This window comes from Grosmannia clavigera (genome assembly GCF_000143105.1).
Source record: "Grosmannia clavigera kw1407 unplaced genomic scaffold GCSC_140, whole genome shotgun sequence".
Lineage (NCBI taxonomy): Eukaryota > Fungi > Ascomycota > Sordariomycetes > Ophiostomatales > Ophiostomataceae > Leptographium > Leptographium clavigerum.
In genome coordinates, this window is record NW_014040801.1 from 3,163,472 (window position 1) to 3,188,991 (window position 25,520).

The 25,520-nt window shown below is 57.8% G+C and overlaps 12 protein-coding genes across 12 annotated transcripts; 7 read left to right on the top strand and 5 right to left on the bottom strand.

Moving 5' to 3' along the window:
* Positions 1 to 324: 324 nt before the first annotated feature.
* CMQ_622 (transcription initiation factor tfiid subunit) lies at positions 325 to 1,974 on the top strand (the record flags this gene model as incomplete). The annotated part of the gene is made up of 1 exon (XM_014317701.1): positions 325 to 1,974. The coding sequence occupies one exon, from the start codon at positions 325 to 327 to the stop codon at positions 1,972 to 1,974; it is 1,650 nt and encodes a 549-aa protein (XP_014173176.1).
* Positions 1,975 to 2,492: 518 nt separating this feature from the next.
* CMQ_450 (ribosomal protein l37, mitochondrial) lies at positions 2,493 to 3,216 on the bottom strand (the record flags this gene model as incomplete). Its single annotated transcript, XM_014317529.1, has 2 exons — positions 2,493 to 2,755; positions 2,820 to 3,216. The coding sequence occupies 2 exons, from the start codon at positions 3,214 to 3,216 to the stop codon at positions 2,493 to 2,495; spliced, it is 660 nt and encodes a 219-aa protein (XP_014173004.1).
* Positions 3,217 to 3,915: 699 nt separating this feature from the next.
* On the bottom strand, positions 3,916 to 4,312 carry CMQ_1044 (NADH-ubiquinone oxidoreductase; the record flags this gene model as incomplete). Its single annotated transcript, XM_014318123.1, has 2 exons — positions 3,916 to 4,007; positions 4,087 to 4,312. 2 exons carry the CDS (start codon positions 4,310 to 4,312, stop codon positions 3,916 to 3,918), a joined length of 318 nt encoding a protein of 105 aa, XP_014173598.1.
* Positions 4,313 to 4,792: 480 nt separating this feature from the next.
* Positions 4,793 to 6,172, top strand: CMQ_1271 (nucleolin protein; the record flags this gene model as incomplete). Its single annotated transcript, XM_014318350.1, has 3 exons — positions 4,793 to 5,143; positions 5,217 to 5,779; positions 5,845 to 6,172. The coding sequence occupies 3 exons, from the start codon at positions 4,793 to 4,795 to the stop codon at positions 6,170 to 6,172; spliced, it is 1,242 nt and encodes a 413-aa protein (XP_014173825.1).
* Positions 6,173 to 9,071: 2,899 nt separating this feature from the next.
* Positions 9,072 to 10,787, top strand: CMQ_1606 (uncharacterized protein; the record flags this gene model as incomplete). Its single annotated transcript, XM_014318685.1, has 1 exon — positions 9,072 to 10,787. One exon carries the CDS (start codon positions 9,072 to 9,074, stop codon positions 10,785 to 10,787), a length of 1,716 nt encoding a protein of 571 aa, XP_014174160.1.
* Positions 10,788 to 11,370: 583 nt separating this feature from the next.
* On the bottom strand, positions 11,371 to 13,548 carry CMQ_1039 (proline-actin-associated protein; the record flags this gene model as incomplete). The annotated part of the gene is made up of 4 exons (XM_014318118.1): positions 11,371 to 11,764; positions 12,110 to 12,590; positions 12,663 to 12,972; positions 13,540 to 13,548. The coding sequence occupies 4 exons, from the start codon at positions 13,546 to 13,548 to the stop codon at positions 11,371 to 11,373; spliced, it is 1,194 nt and encodes a 397-aa protein (XP_014173593.1).
* Positions 13,549 to 13,649: 101 nt separating this feature from the next.
* CMQ_813 (uncharacterized protein) lies at positions 13,650 to 15,086 on the top strand (the record flags this gene model as incomplete). Its single annotated transcript, XM_014317892.1, has 1 exon — positions 13,650 to 15,086. The coding sequence occupies one exon, from the start codon at positions 13,650 to 13,652 to the stop codon at positions 15,084 to 15,086; it is 1,437 nt and encodes a 478-aa protein (XP_014173367.1).
* An 83-nt stretch (positions 15,087 to 15,169) lies between these two features.
* CMQ_642 (cord and cs domain containing protein) lies at positions 15,170 to 16,322 on the bottom strand (the record flags this gene model as incomplete). The annotated part of the gene is made up of 3 exons (XM_014317721.1): positions 15,170 to 15,488; positions 15,549 to 16,149; positions 16,217 to 16,322. The coding sequence occupies 3 exons, from the start codon at positions 16,320 to 16,322 to the stop codon at positions 15,170 to 15,172; spliced, it is 1,026 nt and encodes a 341-aa protein (XP_014173196.1).
* Positions 16,323 to 17,046: 724 nt separating this feature from the next.
* Positions 17,047 to 17,438, top strand: CMQ_952 (glutaredoxin domain containing protein; the record flags this gene model as incomplete). Its single annotated transcript, XM_014318031.1, has 2 exons — positions 17,047 to 17,247; positions 17,313 to 17,438. 2 exons carry the CDS (start codon positions 17,047 to 17,049, stop codon positions 17,436 to 17,438), a joined length of 327 nt encoding a protein of 108 aa, XP_014173506.1.
* A 1,634-nt stretch (positions 17,439 to 19,072) lies between these two features.
* CMQ_1622 (small nuclear ribonucleoprotein) lies at positions 19,073 to 19,487 on the top strand (the record flags this gene model as incomplete). Its single annotated transcript, XM_014318701.1, has 3 exons — positions 19,073 to 19,103; positions 19,166 to 19,185; positions 19,293 to 19,487. The coding sequence occupies 3 exons, from the start codon at positions 19,073 to 19,075 to the stop codon at positions 19,485 to 19,487; spliced, it is 246 nt and encodes an 81-aa protein (XP_014174176.1).
* Positions 19,488 to 19,936: 449 nt separating this feature from the next.
* CMQ_1208 (inosine-uridine preferring nucleoside hydrolase) lies at positions 19,937 to 21,579 on the bottom strand (the record flags this gene model as incomplete). The annotated part of the gene is made up of 5 exons (XM_014318287.1): positions 19,937 to 20,932; positions 21,029 to 21,063; positions 21,126 to 21,315; positions 21,371 to 21,477; positions 21,540 to 21,579. 5 exons carry the CDS (start codon positions 21,577 to 21,579, stop codon positions 19,937 to 19,939), a joined length of 1,368 nt encoding a protein of 455 aa, XP_014173762.1.
* Positions 21,580 to 23,273: 1,694 nt separating this feature from the next.
* Positions 23,274 to 24,518, top strand: CMQ_515 (uncharacterized protein; the record flags this gene model as incomplete). The annotated part of the gene is made up of 1 exon (XM_014317594.1): positions 23,274 to 24,518. One exon carries the CDS (start codon positions 23,274 to 23,276, stop codon positions 24,516 to 24,518), a length of 1,245 nt encoding a protein of 414 aa, XP_014173069.1.
* Positions 24,519 to 25,520: the final 1,002 nt, after the last annotated feature.

Consider the following 25,520-nt stretch of genomic DNA (forward strand, 5'->3'; position numbering starts at 1 on the left):
CATCTATTATTGTCCTTTTTCTCTCAATCTTCTCGTTTATTCCGACAACACAGTCTCGACGACTTCGTCCCTATAATCGAAGATAGAGGCGAACACCCAGGGCAGTTTACGTGCCACAAAAGCTCAATTTACGACGGCTGATTCTCGATGACTCAAATATACTTCTTTTACGGCATTTCCTAGCCTCGTTTTCAGTCATTCTTCTCCGCACTTCTTCTTTCCTCCTCCTAGTCTTCACACCGCGCGCTGCAATTATCCTTTCTTCGACTTGTCGTGATACTTGCACGCATCCTGCTCTCACCACCGGTACCTAGTCGACGAGCTATGGCCTCTCCACCACTCCCGCCGGCAAAGCCGTCGCGACCAGTCACCTTGAAGTTGAAGCCTCCAGGATCATTCTCGAACTCGTCGAACGCCCGTCCCTCCTCCATAAGTTCCTTACCACTGGTCGGCACGCCAACAGCCATGTCACCGCCGCCTGTATCGGCAGGTGGCACCAAGATCATCCTCAAACGATCCCAGCCGTCGACGCCTGCAGCCGTTTCCGACCGCGCTTCCAGCTTCTCTGGAGCCACCGCCACCCCCAACGTGGCCCGAACACCGGCCTCTGCTTTCCCGTCAAGTATGACTATGACTCAGAAGGGACGAGTCTCGAAGCCCACGGCGAAGAAACGCGCGAGAGACTTGGACGACAGCGAGGACGAGAACAAGCCCGAAAGCACGACCGCAGGGCCCCCAAAACGGCCCAAGCTGATTGTGAGAAAGTCGATGAAGCCCAAACCGGCAAGCATCGTCCTCAAGCAGATACCGAAGGAGATCCCCCCTCATTCCAGAGGAGAGGGCTACGACTCAGAGGAAGAAGACCGCGAGCCCGACCCGACCATCGAAGAAGAGTTTGTTCTGCGCATGCTCCCGGGTGAGCATTGCGACTATCTGCGAAGAATGACGGAAGAGCGAAAGATTGGTGTTCCCGTGAAAGAGGGTGGCGCAGACTTCCAAATGAAATGGCTTCCAGGCGTAGAACGACGCGCTCTGGTCACCGTTAACGGCACCCGCTTCGTTGGCGTGCTGGTCGACCTGCCGACAATCACCGAGGGCATGAAGACGTGGGATAAGCGGAACTTTATGAAGAGCGCCGATATCTGCCAGATGCTGCTCGTCTTTGCCACTGTGGCGGACGATGCGGAAGCTAAGAGCCTCCCTCTGCCAGCCATGGTCACCAAGGACTACCGCTGGCCACACGGCCTGACGCCACCGATGCACGACTGTATCCACCGACGCTTCCGCAAACGTCTGTCCAAGAAGGAAATCAAGGACAAGGAGGCAGAACTCCAGCGGCTGCTCAACGAGGATAGGATAGCCGTCGAGACCAAGTGGGAGCTTATCGACGACGGCCGTGCTGCGACCGCAACGACAACGACGGCTGGAGCTGGCGGGGCTGGAGCTGGTGGCGAGTTTGATGATGGCGAGATGGAAGAAGGCGAGGAAGACGCCTACGGCGAAGTGGACGAGGACTACTTTGGCCAACATCAAGATTCTGCCGCTCCAGACATCGATGACGCCGAGCTCGAGGCTATGTTTATGGAAGAGGACGGTGATGGTGACACTGCAGCTGCCGCAGAGACGCCGACGACACAGACTGCCGCTACTGGTGCAGGGAAGCCAAGTGGAGGAAACGGTGCTGCTGGCGCTGAGAGCGAAGCGTCCGATGCGGATGCAGACGAGGACGACGATGAAGAGGACGACGACGATGACGATGACATGGACGAAGACCAGCTGGCCCAGGCCGAGCAGGTCAAGGGCGTGCGGGAAGACATCAACGAGCTCAAGAAGCAGCTCCAGTTGTTGGACAAGAACCTGGCAGCAACGCAGAACATGCTGTTGCGAAAGCGTATCGAAGAGAACAAGAAGCGCGTCATGTCGGAGCTGCGTCTAAAACAGGCCTCCATTGGAGAGGTCGACGAGGAAGAATGAGCCACCACGGGTCCTGGCATCCGAGAGCGGCCCCAAAATGGACAGAGTGTCTAATAAAGGTACAGTCGTGGGCTTTGTACGTGCCGTATATTTGTTACAGCTGTCAGGCATTACTATTTGGCACGGCGTTAACTGCGTGGTTTTGTTCTTGGTCATATATCCAGACTCTCACGGCGGAAGGGCTCGTTGCCGTGTACGGATCAAGGCAAAGGGCGTCATCCCGGTTGAGAAGACGAGCAAGGCGTTCTGGCGTATTGTATATCGGCCGGCGCCAATTTTCTGTTGTGCCTCCGGATTTGAAGACATCTTGAAGGGGGAAAAGAGGGAAAAAGTACATATTCGGCAGCGACACGTGTGGGCATTTTTGGATATGCATACATGTTCTACACTGCACTATATTCCAAGCCTTTTGCCATGCTGCCAAGGAGAGCCTCGAGATGGGGTCTACTTTTGTCTTTATATTCATACAGATGTGTTCCCTCGACATGCTACCTCTTGCCAGCTGCCCCAAGTGCACATCACATTGACCGCAGGTAGTTGCTCTCTTTGATCGTGGCCCGTCGTTCTTTGCGCAGCGCTACCCGCAGTTCCGTGCGTTTGGCCGCCGCCAGCAGCGTGCTTTCGAGATCCTCCGGCCCGCCCGTACCGACGGGCAGGTTGATCGTCTGGTGCTGCAGCGGGATCTTGGGTGCCAGCGCTTCGAGGTCGCCCGTCACCAACATCTTGGCCTCGAGGTCGCGCTGCCGCTTGGCGGCCATCCGTCGCTGCTTTTTCGACTTGGCTGGGAGGGACGGCGTGTTAGCTGGAGCAGCAGGTTGAGCAAGCAGCACTGGTGGATCACCTACAGAACTCGTCACCGGCGTCCTCGTCCTCGGCTGTCGTGGTCTTCTTCATCACGTCAAGGCAGTCCCACAGCCATGGCGGATACTCCTCGTCGGCCAGAGCGACCGGGTCCGTCCGGCCCTTGAAGTAGTTGAGGCCCGCCAGCACCGTCCCGGCCGGGCACGAAGACTTCTTGGCATCGGACTCTGCTACGGCTGCCTCCCCTGCTCTTCCTGCGACCGGGGCGGCCTGCTCCTGTGCCGGTGGTGGAGGTGGTGGCGGTGGTGGTGCCGCTCGCGGACTCGATGTGGAGAATGACAGGACTCGCCGCGGAAGAAGGCGCATAGCTGGGGCCGGCAGCGCCTGGCGACAAAGAGCCCAGCGCATAGCCGTCTGGCAAGCGCTCATCGTGTGGGCCATGGCGAATTGGAGATCACGAGGGAGTGCCAAGTCTGGTGAGGCCGAAAATCACCAACACGCAAAAAAGAGTCGATTTGAATTTTAGGCCCCATCTTTTCCGCGATTGGGATCCATAGCCTTGTAAGATGGAAGCACGTGACTTTAGCTTGGAGGTATCCCACCAAGCCGTCAAGAGGACGGCCAAGGGTCATGAGGTAATGATGACAGCGGCAAAATCGAACAAAATCAGAGAGAACTGATATAGGGGAAATGGGACGAGGCTTTTAAAAAACACATTGTTTGCGTGGCGCCAATGTCAAGACACATCGCTTCCATTGGTAGTTGTGTGAGGATACTGAGCCAATCAGAATGCACCCGTTTCTGGTGAGCTCATCCCGACCAAAATCGAGATGCACTTGGCCACGAGTTTGAGCCCGAGAGTAAGAGGTGGCTACGCTGTCGCGAGGCAATGAGTGCGTCCTTTCAGGAAGGCTTTTTTCATAGAATTGCATTTCGCCAAAGAGTTTATATGTACATATCCCCGGGCTAGGCATACCAATGCCTGGCTGTGATACCGCGCAGCTAGACTGTCCCAAAAGTCCATTGCCATCTCGCTACTCGTCGTTCGAATCAGACAGCCTGGACGCATCTTCGAGGTCCCATATGGTGTCGGTTCTGAGACGGCAGATCTTGGCCGAGGCCAAGGTTGGCAGGGCGCTTTTATTGCTGGGCCTCCTGCTTCGAGATATAGTTTTGCTGGTCGAACAAGTAGCCCTTGACTCTTGCCGTCTTGAGCAGCTGGAGGTACCGCTCTGCAGCAAAAGTTAGCCGGAGCATTGCCCCTTTGTCGAGAACGGCTCGCGTGCGGCAGTCCTTCGAGATTCCACCTACCGCGCAAGTGGCCGCACTTCTCCAGGTGGTTGACACCCTCCCGGTAGTAGCATTTGCCCAGCTCTTCCCGCACCAGCCGGCCCATCATGACCTGCACCCATTGCTCGCGAATAATGGCATCTTGGGCCTGCTTCAAGCGCTTCGAGTCATCGTAGTCAACGCCGTCAAAGGTGGGCGGGACGGTCGGCTTCCGAGCCAAGAAGGCGGCCGATTCGGGAGTCGGCATTGTGGCTGGGCGAGAGATATTGATGTAGTGAGCAGGGCCCTTTCCGGTTCGGAGAGCGTGTCTCCAAAGAATAAATTTGAGAGGGGGGATCTGCCAGTTTGAATCGAGAAGATACAACGGCTCGACGCTTCTATGGTTAACGAGTCGGGGTGGATGAAAGATTAGTTCTAGCTCGGCAATCCGGTTGGCCTGGACGCCTGACAATCCAGGACTCAAGAAGTAGTTGAGTAAGCAAAGCATTCACCGCCGACCCCACACAACCTCTGCAGCTAGATCCCAACCACGCTAATTTTTTTTTCCTGCTAGCAGAAAATTTTGCCGTATCAAAAAAAAAATCCGCATTTATAGCGAGGCCTACTCCCTCCCCAAGAATTTCAAGCTTTCTTCAACATCCAGATTTCTTCTTTCTAAATTTGCTCCTTTTTATTCAAGCCCTTCTATCACAAGCAATTCCCCCTTTATCCATAAACACATCTCAAAATGGGCAAGACCAAGGAAGTCAAGGTCAAGAAGAGCGCCGAGGCGGCTGCTCCCAAGACGGTTAAGGCAGCTGCTACCCCGTCCAAGAAGTCTGCCAAGGTTTCGAAGAAGTCCAAGAAGGAAGAGTCATCTTCTGAGTCTGAGAGCGAGGAGGAGTCCGCGTCTGAGGCCTCTGCCGACAGCGAGGACTCTGACGACTCCGAGTCCGAGGCTGAGGAGAAGCCCAAGACCAAGACCAACGGTGCCAAGGCAAAGAAGGAAGAGTCTGACTCGGACTCGGACGACTCTGACGACTCGGCTGACGAGAAGGAGGAGAGCACCGACAAGTCGGACGCTAAGAAGGACTCTGACGTGAGCATACCCCTCATTTCCACCATCTACACCCTACATATCGGTGGCCTCCATGCTAACAACATGGCAACAGTCTGAGAATGACTCTGATGACTCTGACGAGTCCGACGCCGAGGAGAAGAAGACTGAGGAGGAGCCGTCCAAGAAGCGCAAGGCTGACGACGAGGAGCCGGCCGCTGCCAAGAAGGCCAAGACTGAGGAGGAGGGTGAGACCTCTTCCACGCTCTTTGTCGGCAACCTGAGCTGGAACGTGGACGACAGCGTCCTGTATGACGAGTTCAAGGGCTTCGATGGTCTGACTGGCGCCCGTGTCATCACGGACCGCGAGACCCAGCGCTCGCGCGGCTTCGGCTACGTCGAGTTCGACTCGGTCGAGCACGCCCAGGCTGCCTTTGACAAGATGACCGGCTACTTCCTGGACGGCCGCGAGCTGAAGATTGACTTCTCCACCGGCCGTGCCAAGAGCAACGATGCCAACCCGGCTGCGTCGCGCGCCAAGAAGTACGGCGATGTCACCAGCCCGGAGAGCGACACCCTCTTCGTCGGCAACCTGTCGTTCGACGCCGATGAGGAGACCGTCTCGGCCTTCTTCAGCGAGGTCGCTAACGTCAAGAGCCTGCGTCTGCCTACCGACATGTAAGCATCCTCTCTCGCAATTGCCCCGCTCTTCTACATGCAGCATGCTGACTCATTTTACTTAGGGAGTCTGGTCGTCCCAAGGGCTTTGGCTACGTCTCGTTCTACTCCCTGGAGGACTCCAAGAAGGCGTTTGACACTCTCAACGGCCAGTCCTGCGCAGGCCGCAACGTCCGCCTGGACTACTCTACCCCCAAGCCGAGAACCGAGTTCGGTGGTGACCGTGGCGGCCGTGGTGGCCGTGGCCGCGGTGGCGGCTTCGGTGGTGGCCGTGGTGGTGGTGGCGGCTTCGGTGGTCGTGGCCGGGGCGGTGGTGACCGTGGTGGCCGTGGCCGTGGCGGCTTCGGTGGTCGTGGTGGTGGCGGCTTCGCGGGCAAGAAGACCACCTTTTAAGTGGAAGAGAAGTGAACATGAAGGGGGGAAGACCGGATCAGACGGAAGAGAGCGTGGTCTCTCGGAGGTCTGGTGGCGGCTTCCCTGCCTCGCCGCATAGCAATGTCCGGAGGGCTCGTTGGCACACTACGTTGGTTTTGGCTAAGTTGGCTGTCGGCTCTGCCGGTCTTTAGCTCCTGCTGCTGTCTCTGGTCTGCCAGAGAGGGCTGGCGGCTGCGTGGACTGGGGAGCACTCGTGAGAGAAGGCTTCCTGACTCTCTCCCCCTTTTTCGGGCTGGGGGAGGCGAATGGGGGCTGCGATGATGCAACTGAGGGCTCGATTCTATCTGTGGGCTTGTCTCTTCTCGGAGACTTGATGACCTGATGACTGGTTGGCTTGCTGGCTGCTATGACATGGCTCGTGTGGCTGTGGACGTTCTCGGGGAGGACGATCCCGGTCGGTTACCGTTTAATGTTACGTGATGGGTTTTCTTCTCGTCTTTCACGCTGGATATGAGGGGTTTTGCTTCCGAATGGCTGTGGGTTTCTGAGGGCTTTCTGACGTGTGCCGTCGAAGCTGCCAAACGGCACTCGGCGGTCGCGGCGACGGCTGCTGCGTTCCCGAGGGATATGTGTTCAAAAGTGTTGTCAGAAGCGAGGTTGGGTTGGCAGATACTTATCGAAATGGATGCTCATACTGCTCCGTACGGGCTTTGCTGTATCGGGGGAAGTATGCTGGTGATGGCTCTTTCGTCATCATCGGTGCTGCGACTGGTTGGCTGGCTGGCATTGATGTCTTGTGAGAGTGATCTCAGAGAATAGGTGTTTAGCTGGTAAGTACGGAAGCTCGTCCCCCCCACCCGTTTCTTCTCTCTCTCTCCCCCCTCCCCCCCGTTACCCCTTCGTTTTGTTTTAAAAATACCCTGCCCCTTGGATAGACCGCATCAGACAGATGGCGTTTTGGTATAGGAAAAGTAAATTTATTCTTCGAGTAAACAACGAGTGCCATCGTGCCACATGTTCGCCTCAGTGATTGGGTGGTGGAGTTATACGGTAGAGCAAGGGCATATTCACGTGTTGAATGCGAATATCGTTGCTAAAAATGGATTTTCCCGATTATTATGCTCGATTTATTATATGGTATTAATTTTCCCCTATCGTTCTTTCTGGCCGTATCGGCAGCCTCGTCGGTGAATTGGGCTTGTCAACTGCCGATGTCGCAGTGAGGTGCTGCCCTCGCACTCAGCTATCCTCCACCACCTAAGCTAGCCCGCAATTCCTTGCAGATAGCTCTAGCGCCCGTGTGGCGCAGAAGTATCTTGGCTGCGCAGATGCTACGATACAATACATACTCCGTAGTACGAATAGTATGTTTTTGCCCACCCCCCAAACCCGGGCAGCCGCGTTTCGTATCTCCTTGGATGGGCTGACAACACTAGGCCGCTGAGATAGGGCAGAGCGTGACTGGGCCAGTGCAGCTGGCTATTGGCCTGTCTGACACAATGTCTCGCTCAGCCATGAACCCCACTGTCTCGTGCGGTATCTCATGTATCTTATGTGCGCATGCATGCATTTGCCGCATAGAAAAGGTTCGTGTTGAGGCTTCGGGAGCAGGACATCGTATGAGCAAGAGCATGTTTCTTTCCTAGGAGAAGGCGGGCTGCCCTCGGTGTCATCAAACGCAAAAGTGCCGGAGTGGATAATGGGAAAAAGGCCGCAAAGCTTGTGTGACAAAGACCGTCAGCCTGTGGTGGCAAGCCTGTCTGAGAAGCCTGGCAAGCCTGGCAAGCCGGGCGCAGGCTGGGGAGCAAAGCCTCTCTCTTCTCAGCCGGCCCTCACCGCCAATACTAGGGAGAGGATACATAGCAGAAGAAAGATAGGTTGAATGGGCGGAGGCTACGCCATGCGAGATAACAATATACACCGCCCGAAGTCGCAACAAGTTCTGGAAGAAAGCACAGGCTCGTTTCAGGCAGTGATTAGATTCTGGGTGGGGCAGAGTCCTCTGGGAAATGTAGCCGGCGCATAGAAATAGTGCTTTCTCGACGGATTTCTTGTTCGAATCGCGTCATTGGCACAAGAAGTGGTGCCGGTGCCGTCGACGTTGTGGCCTTACTGGAGCTCGACCGCGGCGTCGAGCAATGGATCTGTAGCATACCCCAAACAGCGCAAACGGCTGTTTTCCCAACAAAAAGGACACAATAGAGAGACTTTCCCTATATTCGTACTCATGGAAGCGGAGAGGAGGTGCGATCTGGGGGTCACACCCCCACTGCCAACAAAACCAGCAGGCGTCTGTGGTGAAGAGATCGGCCCCTCCACGTCGAACTACTCGTACAGAGCCTAGGTGCCAGTGGAGATGAAGGGCGTTATCCCCTAAAAGGAGAGGAGGAGACGCTTTTGCCTCTCTCTTGGCTCGGCTGCATCATCAAAGCGGCTTGCATAGCAATACCCCTTTCTTCCTGTCCGTCCGGATTTCCCATTTCCCATATCCCATTTCCGCTCTATCCAAGACCTGCAGATAACGCAGGGCATTGCCAAAAGTGGACGAGCCTCACATAGCAGCTCGGAAGACAGCAAAACGGTGACAAGATTGAACACAGTATAGGCCGTATCTTTGGCGACCAACACAACAGGCGGGGGTGGCTTTCCGATTAGGCTCCAAGGACAGGCCGACTGAAAGGGGCTGGAATTCAGGTGTGGAAGGACGCCCGGACCTCGTGCTTCTCCCTGCGGTTCGCGCCTTCTCTCGCTGAAGCAGTACTCCGTACCGGTAATCATCACCCGCCCCGCTCCTTCCTCCTGCCTCGTTTTCTCTGGGGCTTCCTGGGCTATTTTACTCCCATTTTGAACTCCGTCTTCTTCTTCATCCCACCCATCTCTCTGCACATTCATCCGGCCACGGTTTTGTCCAGCCAAAATGAGCTCCGCCTACGGACGTGATCCCCTCGCCGGCGTTGACCGTTCAGCCGCCCCCTCCACTAGTCGCATGGCGACCACGTCCGCCGTCAGCAGAGCGTCTTCTCGCCCGACAGCACAGGTTCAGACGGCACAGCTGGCGACGACGAGCAGCCGCAACGACGGTCAGTATTGTCCACGTCCGGGCGATGACGGCGCTGCTGCCGCCGCCGACGGGACGAACGACCGAGACGACTGTGAGTCGCTGACACCCAGCACAGAGTCGTGGGTTGAGATCGACTCGCAGCCGTCGTCTTCGTCGGTGTCGTCCATCGCAGACGAGATCGTCGTGACCGGACTGCGCGTTGGCCACAGCGCAAACGGCCGCAGCGGCAGCAACCTGGCCGTCATGCCGCAGCGGCGTCGACGTCTGTTGCAACAGGTCGAGGCTGAGGCTGTGGCCGTGGCTGCCAACCGCCCGCCAGCATCGGCCTCCATCTCGGTGTCCGTGCATCTGGCTCCCTCGCCGAAACGCGCTAGCACAGCCGTCGTGGCCGCCTCGCGCGGCTCGGCAGAGAGCAGCCAGGAGGAATACGACGAGTCGGAGAGCGAGGAGGAGCGGCTGATGACCAGCTCAACAGAGCACGTCCACGTCCGCCATCCTCCCACGCCGCCCCAGCCGTTTGCCCTGCTTCAGCAGCAGGCACAGACGCGGATGCAGCAGCGGGCGGCTGCCAGCGATGGCGACGACGAGGACGATAAAGACGATGACGACGGAACAGCGCTGGGCACACCGGCAGCTGGTGCCCCGACCTTCCGCCCGCAGCCAAACGCCTTCTCCCACCCACCGCACCACCTGCAGCAGCATCGCTCCGTGCCTTCGCCCCCCCACCAACAAGCGGCGGCGTCTTACACGCGGCCGTCGTCGCTGTCGCAGAGAGGCGGCTCGCGCGGCTCGCGTGGCCCCAGCGGCGCGCCTCGCTTTGGCACGTCCACGTATCCGCCCAACCACGAGGACAATGACGCTGCCCTGCGCGCATCCCTGACCACGCTGCTCTCATGTGCTGCAGCTGCCCGGGGCCTGCCCAAGAAGGAGGCTGGGGCGTATGGCGAGGCATCGGGCATCTCGTCAGGCCTTCGATCCAGCTCCCAGCCAATGGACCTGCGGCTCGTCCCCGAGTCCGAGCTCATGGACGATGTCCCCACGGGATCCCGTTCTCATGTTGCCTTCCAGTCGCCGCGGCTGCCGTCACGGTTGTCACCGCACGGCGGTGCAGCGCAGCCTCACCGCAGCGGCAACGGCAATGGCAACGGCAGCGGCGGTGCTTCTCGCTCTGGGCCGCGCTCCAACATGCGCACTGTGCCATCGTCTCGGGGCAGCGCTGTGAGCGCGGTGTCGTCGTCGAGCAGGAGCAAGCGGGCGACCAAGAAGAAGCGGACGTCGTCTTCGGCCTACGGCGAGGGCACGGCCACCACGTTTCTCACGCCGACGATGCTCACCTGGGTGGTCAGTGCCGGGGTGGTAGTTCTGGTGTCGGTGGTCGGCTTCGGGGCCGGCTATGTGCTCGGGCGCGAAGTGGGCAAGCAAGAGGCCGTCTCGGCTGGCGGTGCCTTTGGCAACAGCGCGGCGTCCAACGCGACGTCGTCCTGCGGCAACGAGATCATGCGGTCGTCGACGGGAAGCACGCTGCGGCGGTTCCGTTGGGGATCCGGCATGACGAGAAGCGCGGTGGCGTAGCTTCCATTTGTTGGCGTTTTTTTTTACTGTTTCGTTTCCGTTTTTCGTTTTCTTTGCTTTCCGTCATGGGACACACGGGCGCATGACATCGGATCTCAAATACCACATGGACGACGCAACTGAGGAGATTGGAAATGCACACACACGGCTCAGTGCTTGTTTGCAGACGGCGCTTTTCCTGGGCATATCCTTGACACATACCCTGCTGGACTCGGTGCTTTTATTCGGAGGATGCTTCACTTTCGGGGCGTTTGCATGTTGCATGTTGCAAGGATTGGATATCATAGGATGTTTTTAATGTATTGTCGATTTTGATTGTTTATTTCTGGAATAGTAACGCACACTTTTGACTTATGCGTGGGATGTGCAATTGCATGTTGTGCCTATTCCTATGTATGTCTGTCATTGCTACCGGTTTCTATCGACAATGAAAAAAACAAAATTTGAGAAAAAAAGAAATACTGCAAAGTTGGGAAAAGGCGGACAGCCTAGGCTACTATCTATGTAAGCAAGGCTGCCGTGAACTCGTGCTACCCACAATCTCTCCGGTTCGACCTCGCTCTCTCCGTCCCGAATTTCCACGCTACGTCAGCGAGCTCAAGTCGAGCGGTACACTGCTACCCCGTCCGGCCCGATAGCGCTTGATGCCGGCCTGAAACTCACGTGCCTTGGGCAGCTGGTCGTCGCTTATAAAGCGCCACCGGGTATCCTGCACAATGTAGCGCCCCGTTCCACTGGATTGTGCCCGTGGCGACACGGTGCCACCGCCGTTACGCGTTGGCGATGGACCGGGCGCGCCGCTGCTTCCGTTGGACGACAGCGTGTAGGCAGACGGGTCCAGCATAGACACGCGCATTGGCGGCGGCACGGCCGCGAGGTGGTTGGCAGTTTTGCTGCTGATCAGCGGAGAGAGGGAGACGGACGTCGAAGTGGACGGAGCCGGCGGAAGCAGAGATGATGTCGTCGTGGGTGCCTGGCTGCTGGGAGGTGGCGGAGGCGGTGGTGGAGGCGCGGACGACGGCGACGGCGCGGGTGCCGACGGTGGCGGCGGCGGCGGTGGTGGTGGTGGTGCGGAAGGTGATGAAGAAGGGGAGTTGGAAGAAGCGCGTTTGGCGACCTGGGCGACAAGGCTCTGGCTGAACATGCTCGGAGCGGAAGAAGGCGGCGGTGGAGGCGGTGGAGGAGCAGGCGGAGGAGCCTGTGGCTGAGAGCGAGAGGGCGGAAAGCTGCCAGGCGCTGATGGAGGCGGAGGAGGCGGAGGAGGTGCAGGCGGAGCCGAAGAAGCCGAGGGAATCATGGGTGCCGGGGCTGACGGAGCGAACGGCACAGGCGGAGCAGGTGCCGACGGGATGGCAGGAGCTGCCGACGAGGGAAGTGGCGGCGGATGAGATGGTGGCAGGACAGGAGGCGTGGACACAGACGACGAGGGCTTCCTAGAGCCGGGTGGAGGTGGTGGCTTCTTGCCGATGGGAGGAGGAGGACCCTTGTTGAGGACGATCTGAGAAGCCGAAGAGTTTGGTCGCAACATGTCGGTTCGGCCAGAGGGTTTGCGCAGGTTCACAATGGACGGGTGGAATGTTGGACCGCTATGATGAGGCTGAGAATGGGAATGAGGATGAGGAGCCGGAGCTGGTGTGGGCGGTGCCGAGACTGGTGGTGGAGGAGGTATACTCGGGGCGGGAAAAGAAGGCCGGCCAGGAATCGGAGGAGCGGCGCTGGCAGGTGGTTTTGGGGCCGAGAAGGTCGGTGGTCGAGGAGCACTCTTTCGCGAGTTGTCTTCGGAATCGGATAGATGGGACACGGCTGCACGGGTCAGAAGGTAGCAGAGACGGAGAGCAGAGGAAAAGTAAAAGAAAGGTAGAAAGAAATAAATACCTCCAGTCTTGACACCTCCTCCAGTCTTTCGCAGCTTTGGCATGCCGCCGGCAAAGAGGCCACCGAGCTGCGGCGCGCTCATGTCGGCGCCGCCTACATGCTCGCTGTTGCTGCGGGCCCGGCTGGCCATAGACGGAGGGTTCAGGCCGTTGCTGCTGGGGCCAGGAGGCCGAGGAACAGCTGGAGCGCCACCGCCCAAAGGTGAAGGACCAGCGCCTCCAGAGACCTTGCCGACGATGGGCGCAGACCGGTCGTTGGTCACGGTTTTCTTGAGGGCTCTGCCTTTGTGGATGTCACCGAGAAGCGCATTCTGGGCGAGGGTAAAAGGAAGGGTGTCAGCATTTCTGCAGACTGCCAAAGCGGCTGCTCTCGTCCAACTCAAACTCAACTCACCCTAGCAGGAGGCGCTTTCGGCAAGCCACCCGGCGGCGGAGGCGGAGGCGGTGGTGGTATGCCTCCGCCCGGCGGCGGTGGAGGTGGAGGCGGTGGAGGCGGCGGCATGACGACGATGGTGAGAGAGATGTGCCAAGACTTGGACACTGGTCAGGTTAAAGAGAACGTCGTATCGCCAGCGAACAACCGAAATTGAAACTGAAAAGCTGCAAGCAACCAAAAAATATTGGGAAAAAAGGAGAAGCCAAAAGCGGCGATGGCGGATCACAAAAGACAGACGGCGGCAGACAGCAGGGCGGTGCCGAGACAAAGGGAGAGCGGCCGAAAAGGAGAGGGAGCAACAAGAAAGAAGATGGATGATGCTGTCGATGAGATGGTGGGATAGGAAAAAAACGAAGGTGACAGCCCGTCGTCTTAGCGCTCAACGGACAGACAGGACAAGACAGACGACAGGCAGGAGCAATCGAGGAGAAGTGGATCCTACGCAAGGCATGACTCCGTACCACGCCGGATTTCGTCACTGCAAGGCAGTGGGTACAGTGTGTTTGCGCGGCGATACTGTGCTAAAAACACTGCTGCAAATCCCTGCAAATTATGCGTCTCGGTGTAGAGCACGCTGTACGGAGCAGGACAACACACGGGGCAGCATACGAGCGAGCACGTCTCCGCTTCGAGGACGCCGATCACACAGCACACAGGTACAGCAGCATGTTCCGGCCGCGGATAGGCCGCCGGCCGATGGTCGGGGACCTTGTCGGCCTGATGGCCATGGGAGGCAGCATGCGAAGAGCAGCAGCGACACAGGCGAGCCAGCGTCTTGGGCCGAGGGCCTTGCTGTCCCAATGGGACCGACAGACAAGCAGACCACAGCCGCCTGTGCTGCGAGCAAGCAGAAGCAGCGATAGGCGACGAGCGATGGCGACGACAGCAGGCGCAGCTGCCGGACTGCCAGATCTGGACCGGGTTGTGACGGTGGTGCGGGGAGCGCGCACGAGGCTGCTAGACCACCCGGGAGTGCCATCAGAGGACGAGACGGCGACGGCGCTGCAGATCTGCGGTGCGGCGGCCGACCTGATCATGGACGCGTCCGTGCAGCCGCAGCTGAACAACATGGACCACCAGGCCGACACGGCCGCGTCGACGCTGCTGTCGCTAGAAGGCCGGAGCACGACCGAGTGTGTGGCCGAGACGCCGACATGCACACCAGACACAGCGTCCACATCCGCACCAGACTCCACGGCCGCAGGGTCGCCTCGCCTCCGCGACGTCGTCGGCCAGATCTCGGACGCAGCCTATGCCGTGATCGAGGACCGCCGCGTGCACATCACGCCACAGCTTCTCGCGCAGTACGTGGCCATCCAGGCGCGGCTGGGCCGGCCGGCATCGCTGCCGCACGTGCTGGCACTGTTCGCGTCGAAGCCGGTGCCGCGAGCCCGAAATGCTGGCCAGGTACACTACCAACCGCAAAACCCCCGGCGTCCCGGCGCGGCCGTCGATCCGGACGTGGCCGAGGCTGCGCTGGATGCGGCGCTCGCTGCCCGCGACCTCGATGCTGCCGTCGGCGTGGTCGAACACTCGTTTGCCGCTGCTGGGTTCGTCCGCAACAAGCTGCTGCACAAAGGCTTCCTGCCTGGCTTCGCCGTCGTCGCCGTCCCGCTGGCCACGTACAGCCTTGCCACCCAGCTCGCTGCTGTCCAGACTACGCTCGATGACGGCGCTGCCACCGCCATGGCTTTTGCTGCCATCCTCGCCTACGTTGGCTTCACCGGCGCCATCGGCGCCGTCGCCAACGCTACCGCCAACGATCAGATGCGGCGGGTCACGTGGTCACCTGGCACACCCCTCCGCGAACGCTGGCTGCGCGAAGACGAACGCGCCGCTTTTGACAAGGTCACGTGCGCCTTTGGCTTCACCGACGCCTACCGCTACGGCGAGGAGGAGGGTGCCGACTTCCAGGCCCTGCGCGAGTACGTCATGCGCAAGGGCATGCTGATCGACCAGAACGAGATGCTCGAGGGCATGAGCTCCTGATAAAGGCGCGTGTGTATGTATATAGAATGGACTAGACTTGTACCGATCAACCGTCGCTCTATTGTGTCTTGTGTTCCTCCTCGTTATGCCCTCGCGGCCCGTCCAGTCTGGATGATCTCGCCGGTCAGCCGGTCGTCGCTGCGCAGCACCGGCCACGAGCTCACGTCGGCCTTGGCCAGCACCACCTCCAGCTTCGTGCCCAGCACCTTGAACGACGAACGCGCCGGGTCAATGGCCGCATACAGCGGCACTACCGTCTTGTATCGCTTGACCGGGCTGTCTGTGGTCGGCAGGTCGAGGTCGATGGCCTCCTCCAGGAATCGGATCACGGCCTTGTCCTTGTCGATCTTCTTGAGGAAGAAGGACACCGTCAGGACCGTGGACGATTGGTAAAAGTCCGTCCTGCAAGGTTAGCATTGTGTGTGTGCCTCTCTCTTTTTCTCCTTCTGCCCCCCAACTCACCTCACTGTCTCCAGCAGCTCTTCTCCTGCTCCCGAGCCCTTGTCCTTGCGGCCACTCCCGACAAACAGGTGCCGGCCCTTGGTCTGGCAGCCCTCAATCTTCATGAACTGGTCAAATTCAAGCACCCGCCGCTTGCAGCACGTGTATCCCTTGCTGCCCTCGTGAAAGATCGGCGCTCCCGGGTGGTGCACGCACGACTCGGCCTCGCGCGACCCGCCCTTGGCGTATGCCACTCCGCAGCCCCGCCGCCGGCACACTCGTCCGACCGGAATCTCCAGGCTGGGCTCATCGTCCTCGGATTCGGGCGGCGCCACGGGTGTGTCCGGTGCTGATGGAGCGCCCGACGTCGCTGTGCCTGCTGCTGCTGGTGCTGCTGCCTTCTCGCGCACCGGCACGTTGATTGGGTTCCGAGGCACGGCTGGTCCGAACTGGGCATCGACGGCAGCCGCTGCTGCAGCCGCTGCTGCAACTGCTTCGGGCGACTCCTTCTTCTTCTCGACCTTGGGCGGCAGGTCTGTCGTACTGTGCTTACCCTCCGCACAAGGCGTGATGTCCATAAACTCCTCAAACGTGAGCACGCGCGGCTTGCAGCACGACCATCCTGCAGCAGGGGCACGTATGAGCAAAGAAGCGGATCGAATGGCCGCTGGCCTGCCGTGTCTGCTTACCTTTTTGGCCTTCGTGGAAGACAGGCGGACCGGGATGGTACCTGCAAACCTCGTCTGCGTCCGTGTACGTCTTGCCACATCCCTGGTGCACACACTTCTGGGCCATTGCTGTACAGTTTGGCAGTCTTCCTATTCGGCTGCTTTCTTCGCGGTCTTTCCTCGGCCTCGCAGATAGCCCAGTATCAACCAACAGGAGGATGGTTGAGAGAGAACGGTGGTCAGGCTAGATTGACGAGAGAACAGGTCACCATCGGAAATTCGCCAAGCTCAGTGCTTCCCTTTTTGTGTTCTGTCGCTTTCTTTGCTTCTATAGCCTTTGCCCGTTTGGTCGAGAACGGACGGCGATGTTCTGAGAGCTTCCATGACAACAGAAAAACTACTACTTCGGCCGGCTTTAAGTGACCGTGTCACTACTGTGCGGACACAGTGCTTCGATCGTCCTTGGCCTTGTCTTTACGGCGCGGACTCGCCATAACAAAGAGAAGTTGGTCTGCTCTACACGCCACTTGTTCCTTCCCGCAAGTCTCTGTTGGACGACACCGGAAAAGCAATAGACGTGCCTGTCCTGCGCCTCTTAACACGTTGTGAACCCCTCTAAGGCGCCGCCCACCTGGTTTGCGTGAGAACTGCCGCCCAACACGCAAACCCACCCTTCCGAAGCCTTGCCCCTCCTGCAGCTATAACCTGCAGACCGCCTAGACTGCTTTGAGATATAGTGCCTGTAGTATCTCACCTGTATCGTGGTCGCAGCACATCTGATCTCGCCCGAAAATCATTACACCTGCCAGCAACCAGAACAGCTCCCACCCTTCCCGACACCTCTTTTTGCCATGCGACCATCCATGCGTCTGCTGCAGCAGCAGTCGTGCCGCATCACGCTTTTCACGCGTGCCCACTGCGGCCTGTGCGTGCAGGCCAAGTCGGTTCTCTCGGATGTCTGGGATGTCCGGCCGTTTGAATTTCGCGAAGTCGATGTTGTCCAGCCCGAAGCCAAGGGGTGGCGCGACCTCTACGACCTCGACGTGCCTGTGGTGCGTGCAATTTTTATTTAATTGGTCTTTGAATGATCTGCTCGCCTGTCCTGACACACTCTCAGATCCACATCAACAAGGCTTCTGCCCCTGAGGAGGATCCCAAGCGGGCCTCCAAGGCCGTTAAGCTCATGCACCGCTTCTCGCCCGCCGACGTGCAGGCTAAGATGGACCTCGCCGACAAGGCCTAGACTGCTCCGGGCGAGTGGCCGCGGGCGAGTGCGACAGCCACCGCCGCCTCTGCCTGTAGTGCCAGCACGTCAGTCGACACGTTGACCATGTCGAAGCCAGCCGAGGATCAGACAGCCAATGTTGCTAGCTAGGCCAAAGGGCCCGACAAAGCAACCGTCGACGAGCGGCACGATCGCCCCGACCCGCCCGAGGAGAAGCACGCTATCACCAACGACATAACAGACTGGCTTGCTCAAGTTCCCAAAGACCGGCCTGTTGGTGAGCTCTCCTTCAAGAAGGCTAGACCAGCGGAAGTCACGGTGGCGTTCGACATTTGGATCAGTGGGGAAGCAGGACTCCTATACCGGGCTTAGATGCCAAAGTCAGCTCGCACATACGCCTAGACGCAGTACCACCACGCTCCCGCTTTGCTCCCCGGCCAAATACAGCACGCCGATCGACCTTGACCCAGACGGGGAAGAAATCGTTTACAAGGACGAAGGGGATGAGGGCGCAGACTCGGACGACAGCTAAAAATTCAAACAGGGACACTCGGGCTCTTCGTTCCGACCGACGCCGACAGCAACCGTGGACGCGGGAATCCGGGGTGGAGAGACCAATCTTGGCTCACTTGAAAGTCATCTGGAAGGAAGAGAGGCAGTCGTCCGATAAATAGGCATTTCTCTGCTACTTTGGATGAGAAGTTTTCCCGTTTTTTTTACAGGACGCTGAGAGAGACCTAGATCTGCGACGGGCTGTTTAATTAATACGACGTTGACTTATTTGCTTGAATCTGGTCTTTTCCAAAATATATGATTTCAACCCCTTTCAAATGGTTGTCCCCTCCGCAACCTGACTACATCAAAGGAGTCAAACCGCGCCTGTTTCCTATCCACTAAGTACCCAGCTCTTTACAGGATGACATAAGGTCAAATGTCTTAGCCCATATAAGCGGAGAGTCCTAACCGAGGCTGAACTACAAAGCGCCTACGATGGTACTACTCCTCTCCTGTCTTTGCTAGAACCTTTCTTCCCGTCCGTACCGGCCGTTGTGAGCCATCGGCGTGAATCGGTGGAATGGATGCAGCCGTCAAGAATGACCATGTTTTGACGGGTGTCTCGTATTAATGCGTAGCCTAGAGGGAGCTCTAACGCCCTAACGGTTGGCGGGGTAGAGCAGTCCATCTCGGTAACAAAGCAAAACAGGTCGGGCATTCCTTTATTCTATGGCTCTCAAAACCGCCTTGAAGATATCCAATCATGAAAAAACCAAACGAGGGATAGTATAGCGTGATTCTCCACGAGTCTTTATGTGTGATGCTATCTGCTGTTGTCTCAATTCACTGAAGCGCATTGGAACACAGCTCTTATAGCTGTCATTGTGGCTTGTGTGACTCTGCGCCACATGTCTCTCTAGGGTGTCAAAAAATAGTCCATGTCGTTCTTCTGCAGCAACCACGACGACAAGGCGACAAGAAGAAAGCACCGGTAATCTTCTCGATCCCCCTCCCACGGATATCCACCTGGCGACAAGACCAACGAGGGATATATGCTGCTCGTCTGCTCGTCTGCCTGTCTGTGCCCTGTACTCGACTCAGCATTAGGAAGGAGACTCTGGTAGCTAGGCAAAGGGCCCACGGCCACCTTCACAATCATGTCGGCCCTTTTATACGGCTACGTCGAGAGTAAGATATTTTCCCATGTTTCGTCTCATCGCGCCTCCGCTCCCAGCTGACTTTCCCCCCAGAAAAGGTACTCGTTCTCACGGTGGACTCCCGCATTCTAGTTGGCACCCTGGCATGTATCGACAACTCGACCAATCTAGTAGGGACCCTTGAACTTTCCGGATGTGCACACCGGCTGACCTCTTTCAGGTACTGCAGTCTGCTATCGAGCGTGTGATCAATACTCCTGACGATGCCGAGCCGTCGGCCGAGGTGCCACTGGGCCTCTACATTGTGCGTGGTGATAATGTGTGCAGCGTCGGATTGGTGGACGAGGAGCTGGATGCGTCTATAGACTGGAGCAAGGTCAAGGGCAGTGTAATTGGAACGACAAAACATGTCTGATACAGCACGCTGAGCGCAGACATACTGCATGGGCGGGGAAGAGGGGCCAACGTCGAATCGAGTAACGCCGCGTGCGGTTTATGCCCGCTGCCAGGAGAGAGCATGTGGTCAGTACCACGATAGACTCACCAGACGAAGCTAGCAGGTCAGGTTGCATCAAGGTCGGCTGTCGCTTCTGGAGGCTGGAAGACTCAAGGGAGTGCGGAAAGCCTGCTACGGGGGTTCTGGCTGACGGTCCCATCTTTCGACGAGTGGATTTTTATACGATTTACCGACACATCTGTTGGAAAAGACAACTCTGTCCACTCTTTACTCCAGCTATGAACAGACGGTTCGGTCTTGGCGACAAAAGAGAGGAGAGAGGGGAAGATATACCCTGAAAGCTAGTTACGTAAAAAGTTGACTTGAGTTATTCTTATATATGGTTATATATGGCATATATCATCATATTAGCATTCAAAAATCCTCTTCATCAGGTACCCTGCAAAGACGTCGACGCCTGGCGAGCCGATAATACGGTTGATACGGTTGCCTCTTCTGGTGCTCATCCAGCCCATGTCGTCGCCAGGAACCTCGCCGATCTGCAAGTCGTCGCCACCGGGGACAGTCTCGGCCGTGATGGCGGCTGCGGCGACGTTGGTGTTTTTGTCGTCGGGCCGGTCCCGGCCACGGCGGTCGACAACGTGCAGGCCACGAGTCCACTGGCCAACGGTCTCGACGCGGATGTCCTCGGGCCTAGCCACGGGCTTCCAAGCCGGGTCGTCGCGCTGCAGCATGTACCAGATGCACATGGGGTCGTGGAGCGAGAGGCCGAGCTCGCCGCCTTCGCCCTCGATGGACGCGATCTTGCGGAAGGTACCGTCCATAAACGAACGGACCCAGCGGGCGAGCGGACTGTCGGCCTGCTCGGTCGCCGCGATCTGCGCGTGGAAAAAGGGTTCGTCGAGCAGGTGCGGTGTCGTAATGTCGAGCGGGAACAGCGTCAGCTTCAACTGCCGCGGCAGGCTGGCCGGATACGGCGGCAGCACGGACTTGCCGTGCAGCAGCGGCGGCATGGTTGAGGCCGGCGTTGGTGACGTCAGCGCGTAGACGCGAGCAGCCGCCACCGCGTCGGCATAACAGTTGAACTCGGCCGACGGCGTGATATTGCCCGGAAAATCAACGGCGCCGCCCATGACGACGAGCTCCTTGACCCGCAGAAACGCCACTGGGTCCTCAGCTGCAGCCAGTGCCACGTTGGTCAGCGGCCCGATCGCCACAATCGTGATCGTGTCGGCCGGCTCCTCTCGAAGGATGCGCAACATCTCCTTGTGGGCCACCGTCTTGCACGGCGTGAAGAAGGCCGAGAGCGAGGCCGTGTCGGCCGGAGGCGCGGCCGCGCTGGCGTGCTGGCTCTCCTCGGCAAAGAGCTGTTTCCACGTGTCCGCAGGGCTGAGATCGGGGTGCTAAATCAAGAGACAAACAAAGGCAAACATGTCTCAGCGTGATGACGTCAACGATGCCGAAATGGCAGAGGCCGAGAAGAGGCCGAGCAGACTTACAGCCTCGTGCACGCCATGCAGACCATCGGCACCGTCTGGACAAGTCCCGTCAGTCAACACGATGCAAACCAGACTGGTGACTCGGCGGCAGACATACGAAAATGGTCGGCCATCAGCAGCTCGTCCTCCAGCGGGTGCTCGGCGCCTAAGGCGACAATGGGCTTGTACGTTTTAAGCGCTCCAAAACCCGGACCGGAAGCCCGGCCAGTCGAGCTGCGCCATGCCAGCTCCTTCTCCAAGACATGGAAGAGCGCCACGACATTGCGCAGACAGCTGCGGCCGTCCTTCTGGTCAGCAGTGCACGGAGAGGACGCGAGAAAGCAGGATGGCCAGATGAGATACGTGCCTCTGCAGCGGGACATTGCCATAAGTCACCGACAGCATCACCACCTCTAGCTCCTCAGGCGAGGCGCTGAGGGCCAGCAGCATGGCGAGAACATCGTCGACACCTGCGTAGTCAGCACGTGACACGACGATAAGCGGGGACCGAAGTCCGGGTGCGGGTTCTCACCGGGATCAGTGTCAATGATGATGCGGTTTTTGGGTGCCATGGCTTTCTCTCCGGCTGTCCGTATTTCGGGCCCTTGTTGCTGATCGCAGTCCGTGTTATTACGGAGTCTATGGTTTTGGTACGGAGCGGCGCTCCTTTTGGCAGCCCAACGGATTCTCTCGAGGAAACCCGGCCAGCTTGCTGGTGGATCCGATATTGCGTAACGCCCCGGTCTTATCGCCCCTCTAATACTGTCTCCTCCGAGGCGGAATGGCCTTCAGACCCCAATTTCACCAACACGTGGTGCTGTGGGAGCACGAGTATGAGTAAGTCGATGAGTAACCTCGTGCTCTCACACATGGCATGACCAAGAAGCGGTAGCCACGGTGAGCCGCTGGCTATGGAGTACGAACAGCTGTGCCAGCTTCCTTCCTTTTGGGGCTTGCATCCCTCTTTGCCGGGAATACAGGCGCACGGCCCTATGACAAATGCCATTGATTACATGCTCCGTAGTATCTTACATGCCACGTCGTTGTAAGCGGTCTCGACGCGTTTCCCGGGCGGACAAAGGAAGGGCCCAACAAGCATGCTTGCCATCGTCCTTTCGAACGCGAGCAGAGTCGTGAAGCAGCAGCAGCACGCTTTGTCTTGCAGCTGACTTGAATCAAGCAAACAGTGCGAATACGCCACAGGGTCGCCCTCACGGCCCGACTGGACAACACGAAACCGGAGCGAGAGGGTTTGGAACAGGGGCATCCCTTGCCAAGATTGCGTGGTCAAAGTACTCCGTAGGAAGCCAACGTACAGAGCATTCGTAATACAGAGAACAACACCGCCGGATTGGCACTGATTGAAAGATGCGATACGAGTACGAGCGAGTACAACGCTTCTCCGGCGTCTGCTCTTAGTCCCAGAGCAGAATAAATGCTAATAATCCAATTAAAATAAAATAAAATGCTGCCAAAAGAAGCTGAAGCCACCTGTTTATTTCCACCGGGACCTGCCCCAGTCGTGCTTGCCCCATCACGCCTCCCATCTTAGCCCGAATCGTAAAAGAGCTCCTTCTGCACTCGTTACAATCTGTCCACAGGGGAAATCGAGACACGGCCAACTATCCTTTTTTCAACCTCCGCTCCCCAACTTTATATTTTTTCCGTTCTCGACCCCTTCCCTCTCTCCTCCATCCTCTTGCTAGAGCCCCATTCCTCCACCTTCTATCCATCACCCTTCCGTTTCCTTTCATCTCTTTTGACGCCATAGCTTCACCTTTGGGTCACCTTGATCGCGTAACGACGCTTGCAAGTCATCATCTTGCCCCCTTCGCCACCATATTGGCACTGTCTCTTACTGTCACACAGCGCAAATTTGTGTTCTGACATAAACTCTGGCCTCACCCAAACCCTTCCCTTCCTCTCGTCCGTCGTTCTACGACACGCCTCGCCCATCTGTTGCACAGCCATCACTTCCATCCACGATATCATCACGGAGCCTGTCTCAATACGAACCAATCCGCTTCCAGCGTTGCTGCAAGGCGAATTGACCACCTCCAACCTATTTCTCCAACATTTCCTGCCAATCGGTTCCAAGACCACCATATCCGATCTAGAGCCGCACGAGCACAACGGGAAGGTGCTGCAAGCTTTTGTTGGACACGAGCTCTTCTCTCGTAACACTTGCGAGGCTTGAACTTGTCGGTGTTCTCTCATACCGCCCTCTTCACTACAAACTTTGCCAAGCCTTGATTCGCGAGCTGCCATGGGTGTCACTCTGTCTACGTTAATCGGCTGGGCCGCCGTTCTGGGCCTGTTTGGTGCCTACAGCTTCCGCGAATGGAGCAAAAGCCATCCGGCACAGCTTGCCAAAGTAGCACAGCAAAAACAGCGGCAGGAGCGGCATTTCCCAACCCAGCGGAAGGAACAGAAAGAAGCCAAACCGAAGCGGGCACGGGCAAGCGAGCCTCCGCAGGCCGCAAAATCGGCAGCTGCCACAGTGACAGCACCTCCGCCTCCGATCATCTACACGTACAGTTCTGATGATGACGCTGCCAACAATCGGGAGTTTGCCCGCCAGCTTGCCAGCGTGAAGCAAGGAACCAAAATCTCTAGCAAGGCAAAGGACGACACCCGGCAGAAGAGCGTGAAGCAATCCCGCGCCGAGGAGCTCCCTGTGACCACTGAGACTGCCGCCGCCGTCTCTGCCCCATCGTCTACGGCTGGCATTGATGCCGATGATGACCGCTCGTCAGTGGCCTCGCCTGTCCTCGGCGCCGTCGCGGCTGGAGGTGTCAGCGACATGCTCGAAAAGCAAGCACCAGGCCCGTCGGTTCTGCGCCTGACCGTCTCAGAAGACAAGCCGGTGAAGGCAAAGAAGGCAAAGGCGGCACCGGAGCCTGTTGAGACGAAGAAGCAGCGCCAGAACCGGAAAAAGGTGGAGCAGGCCAAGGCAGCACGCGAGGAAGCTGAGGTGGAGCGCAAGTCCAAGCTGGAGGCGCAGCGCCGGACTGCACGGCTCGCCGAGGGCCGTGCCGCCAAAGATGGTTCCGCCTTTGTGGCAGCACAGACCAGCGCATCGAGTGCATGGACGGGCAATGGCGTGAAGTCATCTGCGGAAGCTTCTGCTGGTAGCGCCACCTTCATCCCCGCCCAGCCGCTTGACACGTTCGACTCGAACGCCGTGCACACGGATGCCTCCAAGTCGTCGGCACGGTCTGGCGACAAGGGTGAAGACTGGATGTCGTCCCTTCCTTCAGAAGAAGAGCAGATGGAGATGCTGCGGAAGGAAGAAGAAGAGTCGTGGAGCACGGTCAAGACCAAGTCTCGCAAATCGAAGGCTGCGGATGCCGGCGAGAACGGACACGCCGATACGGCTGCACCGAAGGTGGCACCCGTGTTTGTCGCTGGCAGCGGGTCTTCCGCCGTGAAGTCATTCACACAAAAGTCGGCATTTGCTGCCTTGAGCACTGACACACCGGCCGAGGAGGAGGCCGAGTGGGATGTCTAAGCTCCACGTCCGAGCTACTCGCCGTCATGCACGCTTCGCGATCTTCCTTTCCTTTACTCCTTTTATTTTGTCCACGTCCGTTAAAGACGGCCCCCGCCTTGCGTGAGGGGCAGAGGCTGGGACAATGCGGGTTTGTGCACAGCTCAGCTTGTTATTTGTGTATATATTACGGTCGGACAAAAGTGCTGCATGGCTGTGGGGTGCGTGATGCATTTGGCATTCCGCCAGCATCCAGCCCTGCGTCTTAGGCAGACATGTCTTTGATATGTCTGCCGCTGAACAAAGCGTGCGAGGAATTGCCCTCTGATGTTTGGAATGGTTTGGAGTCGCGGGATAAGAGAAAACAGCCTCTTCATGTTGCTGATATAATTGCTGATCTTTCTATTTCCCCCTATTTGTTGCTATTCACGTTTTCAGTGTTTGGCAGAAACGACAGCCCAGTACCCATTGTATGGTAGCGAGCGAAAAAAGATTACGTCGTACAAAGAATGCTCGCTTTTTCCTTTTGCTTATCTCCCGCATGCGAGGACTCGTAAGGCCCCGGTTTGTAAGAAGCCTGTGGAGAGCGGTGGAGAGGTGCATATGCAAGACACGTCTTTGTTCTGATGGATGCTTGCAGGCACAGGTGGCCATTATTATGGCGAGCACCCATTAGTGGAGAAGGCGGTGATCGCATGAGGCTACGCCGTGCAATACAGATTGCAAGAACCAGGCTTCAAAGGAGGGACGTCTCCTATTTCATAAGACGGAATAGGTGACGATGAGCAGATCGGCGACCAGGGTCTTTGATTGTATCTGGTGTGTGTACGGAGCGCATACGTAGGAACAGAAGATGCAAGCTTAGGAGGACAGAGAAGGCCGTAAGAGAACATGGCATAGAGTCTACGGAGTACGAGCCTATTCAAACAGCGCATCCAACGCGGTCTGTACTCGTACTTTCACGTGAGAAAAAGACGGTGAGGAGGTCCTTAAGCCAGGACTTGGATCGGGAACGGGAAAAGC